This window comes from Rhagoletis zephyria, unplaced genomic scaffold (genome assembly GCF_001687245.7).
Source record: "Rhagoletis zephyria isolate East Lansing unplaced genomic scaffold, Rhagoletis_zephyria_1.1 Rzeph_scaffold_00089, whole genome shotgun sequence".
In the NCBI taxonomy this organism is placed as follows: domain Eukaryota; kingdom Metazoa; phylum Arthropoda; class Insecta; order Diptera; family Tephritidae; genus Rhagoletis; species Rhagoletis zephyria.
This window is the reverse complement of record NW_016157173.1, coordinates 339,185-343,473: the sequence shown is the minus strand read 5'-3', so window position 1 is coordinate 343,473 and position 4,289 is coordinate 339,185. Positions and strand designations below refer to the sequence as shown.

The window sequence follows — 4,289 nt, the reverse complement described above, 5'->3', positions numbered from 1 at the left end:
GGGGGGGGGGGGGGAAGGTTTGAACCCCAAAACCCACCCCTTGTGTGCGCTAACGAATGGTATTTACAAAAATTTTGGGTTCAAGGTCTATAAAGAACCTATTTTAATGTTGTGTTCGACCCTACCTAAAACCTGCACTAGATGATGATTCGTGTGTATTTTCACTGTCGCATCGTGTTATTATCGAAATAGTGGTTTCTAGATTGACTTCTTTGCATGCATTTATTTTGGTTTTAAATACTCACAATCATTATGTCCTGGGTTGTGATCGCCCTTTCCGCCTCGATGAAATTTCAACAAGCTGGTACCAGGATGGCTCTGAGAACAATGCCTACCTGCATTATTGTTCCTAGTGCCATCTTCGTGGACATTTGATGATGCACCGTGCCATAAATTCGATAAAAACTGTGATCCGGCCAATCGAAGGCCGCCGACTCCGCTACCAAAACTACTGGTTGCTGGCACAGATTCAAACTTTTCGTTGGATATAGGAGAGGTTGGTGCCGAAGAAGAGTTGCAACTCGAGGCGGTTGGTTTTACATCTCTGGCTTCGGAAGTACTCACACCCACATAACTTGCACCATTCTGACAACTTAACCTTTGTTCATATTCAAGTCTCTTTTTTATCCGATCATCCAAAGCTTTCTGCCACTCGATATGTGCAGCCTCTAAAACGCTTGAACTTTCATTGCCACGTATAAAATCCAAAGATATCACCGGCCAGGCATCCAATGTTTGCACAGCTTTTGAATTACCTTCATCCATGCCAGGAGGATTGATTTCACCTTTGGCTTTTATATTTCTCAAATTTCGATCATAGTTAACACGTTTAAAACGATTAGCATTGTCATCATGCACACTTTTCTTTCTAGCCATACGTAAGTACCTCTTTATTGTATCACTGACAGACTGCGAAACATCTTCGTTATCTATGGAGCTCTTGCGACGATGATGTTGACCTCCTGCAGAAGCCGTCGAAAAACCTTTTTCCGCTTCGTCATCGGTTGCACCAGGAGTACCAATCGTCGAAGTACTTAATGCTGCCTCCTCCCGTTTTTGCTCTTTATATTCCTCAGCAAGGCGTTTTATTTCCTGCAATGGTACGAAATTCGTCTGAGTACCACACGAATTAAAATGCTTTTCAATTGGATGCTCTTTAGCACGGCGTGGCGGTGCGCTATTTTTGTTGGCGCTGCATAAACCTGGTAGATCGAGCGTACTTGGCGGCTTCCGTTGACGAGGCGCCGGCGTGGGTGATACAATAACGCTACTGACGTACTTACTAGCAGTGCGTAGGTGTTTTTTGGGAGTGGTCCCAGTTGTTATTATTGTTGGTGTAGTAGGTTCTACACTCGAAGTGCTTTGATCTTTGCCTCGAGCTACTTCATAAACGTCTGGATCCTTTCCACCATCTCCTAACCTAGTGGCAGCGCCGGCTCCAGAACCAAAGTGCGTTAGACTAGACAGTGATGATGAATGCTTAAGTTTCGATCGTGGATTCTTCAACGGCGGGGTGGAATGTTTACTCAAAACACGATGCAATTGTTGCTTTTTAAGAGAATTGTACACTTGTTTTAATAAAGCCTTATCCTCGAGAATCGCTGGCGTAATATTTTCAGGTGGTATTGTAAATATATTTGTTGTTACACTGCGGGATAGCATTCGTAATCGCTCCAATAGTTGGTCTATTTCATTTAGCTGTTGAAGGCTTTTAGGAAGCTGGGGACTCAAAAAAACAGGTCCCATCGAAGTGTTATTTCCAGTGCTTGTGAAGGAATTCCCGGATTTACCTGGGCGACGTGCGCTTGGTGAAGCTGTCTGATCAGGACGAACCGTCTTAGAACTAAGTAACGTGGTTGTTTTATATGCATCACCAAGTTTTAAATAGGATTGTAAGATGTCAATTATTTGGTCAGCGTTGTTAGCCTCTAGCTGTTCCAAAGCATCAATTGTAGGCGGCTCCTTTTGTCCAGTATGTTGCAGCAAGTGTTTTAGGCGCCGTTTTGAGTTACGCACAGCCCCAGGATAAGACGATTTGCGACGCCATAATATAAAACGAGATTCATTGGCGCAAACTTGTTGGAAATGTGTTTCGATCTTTAGTATATCTTCTTTGCGGTTTTGAGCCCCATCTGGAATCAGTTTACGACCAGCGTCAGTCATATATTTCCACGTTTTCCTTGTAAGCAACCATCGTTCTCGTTTTTTCTCCTTCTCTTTGATTGTGGGACGCCGGCGAACAGCCTGGGGTGATGGAGCGCTTACTGCGAATGTTGGTAGTTTCACAGCAGCATCTGTTGGCGTTACTTGCCAAGTTGCGAAAATCGGCGTTGCCGTCCTCGTCGCCAAATCAGGGGTTGATTGCTTATCGCTGATCCCAAGGTGTAGCTCATTAAGGGCATCGTCCAGTGGGCCAGAGCGTTTCTTCACTATTTGAACCGGCCGCCGCAATGTAGCGCCACTTGTTTGAGCCATTCCCGTGTCTTTGTTATCATCCATCTCAAATTTAAAACAGATAAAATAGCCAGCAGATTTAGGGATGAGCCAGACTTCAATGTTATATTCTTAACAACGAACTGTCAGAGATATTCTGTTAAAACAAAATGGAGTAATATAGAATATTATTAGTACATACTTTTTAACAATGTGTGCATATACAAACAAATATTTTTTGTATTTCTCTGTAAGTACATATCGTCGGCTGAGTGGAAGATCGACCTAAGTATCTCGGCAGCCAGTTCGAAAACATCCTATCTCAGAAAACTTTTCATGAACGCCCAATTTCAAATCTTTATTCGAAAACGCTATATTCCAACATATTTTCAATATATTTTCAGTTGAGATAGGACGTTCTTCAACCAAATCCTGAAGTAGAGCGTTCTTGAAAAGTTTTCTGAGATAGGATGTTTTCGAACTGGCTGCCGAGATACTTAGGTCGATCTTCCACTGGAGGCGATCGTAGCGCTGCGAAAAGTAAAATTTAGGTTAAAATAAATTAACTCTAACGAAAAATTTGAAAACAAGTTTTGTTAAAAAGTTTTTTTGTTCATTTTAATCTTCAATCATATCTTTTTTAGGTTTTCACAAGATTATTTATAACCAAGGCTGGAACATCTAAGCAAATGCCTGAAAAAGCTTATTATGTATATGTCTGGCAATTTTGTTTGTTTTTGCATACATTCGACTTGCAGCTTATTTTGCATACATGACAACATTTAATACATTTCGAGGAAAAAAACGATAGGAACATGAAACTAGGGGAATTAATACATACACTGAGGGAAAAAAATTTTAGAATTAAAAAAACGTGCTAAATTTGAAAAAATAAGCATATGAAAGAGCACCAACCAAACTCATTTTAAATATGAGTATATACGTTATAAAGTATGTGGTTGTGAAGTGCATAGATGCTTTTTCGTAATTAAGAAGAAAAAAATTTAATTTTATGTTCCGTCGATGGTAATTGAACCCGGACCCTCTTGGCGTCTTTGCACACTCAGCTACAGCCATACATATAAATGTGTTTTCAAATGTTGAGTTTGAATCAACATCACAGCGCGCGATTAGTGCATTCCCTGTAGGGAAAATCTCTAGTTTTGAACTGTTGCGCTTCTAGTACATTTAGAACCACTACTAGTTCGCGATAAATCTCTTTTGCATGCAAACAACTGGCGAGTTTAACACAGCGATGTCATAGGAATTGGAAATTGTCCCCCGCTGCATTACCTTTTCTATAGTTCAGAACCAGTCCTAAATTCGACATATGGGATCTAGTTCGCTTTTCACCCCATTTTCTATAGTTTCGAACCAGTTGTAAACGAAACAAGTAAGAAAGTCTAAGTTCGGGCGGAGCCGAACATTAAATACCCGGCGCAAGTATTAAATATATGTTTTCCACCTTTCCGAAAGCTACCGCTACATGATAAGCCGGGGTGTATACATTTTAAGTAAATTAGCGTCCTTAAATTTCGAAATATTGCAGTTTCAAGCATATCTGAAATTTACCGTTATATGAAAAGCGGCCTCAATTTTAGTCCGATTTCAACAATTTTCAACGGTTTGCTTTTATGTGGCAAGCACAATAACCATACCGAGCTTGGTACAAATTGCTAGAACGGTTAGCGAGATACATATATGTGATCACAAGTGGGCGGTGCTACGCCCATTTTCCAAAATTTTGTCATAAACGTATTTCTTGGTAAAGAATTGTTGCAATCATCAATTTTGAATAAATTAGCTTCAATATTTACTGATTTATCGAAGATTTTGTATTTCTCGAAATTACCGTT

General features: G+C 40.4%; 1 protein-coding gene across 1 annotated transcript in view; it reads right to left on the bottom strand.

The window, feature by feature from the left end:
* Window positions 1-4,289, bottom strand: part of RhoGAP102A (Rho GTPase activating protein at 102A) — a 280,795-nt gene that overhangs the window by 219,153 nt on the left and 57,353 nt on the right. Inside the window, exon 2 of the mRNA XM_017630466.1 lies at window positions 246-2,590. Within this exon, the coding sequence (XP_017485955.1) occupies window positions 246-2,499 (2,254 nt within the window). The 5' untranslated portion in view covers window positions 2,500-2,590. The remainder of the gene's footprint in view (window positions 1-245; window positions 2,591-4,289) is intronic.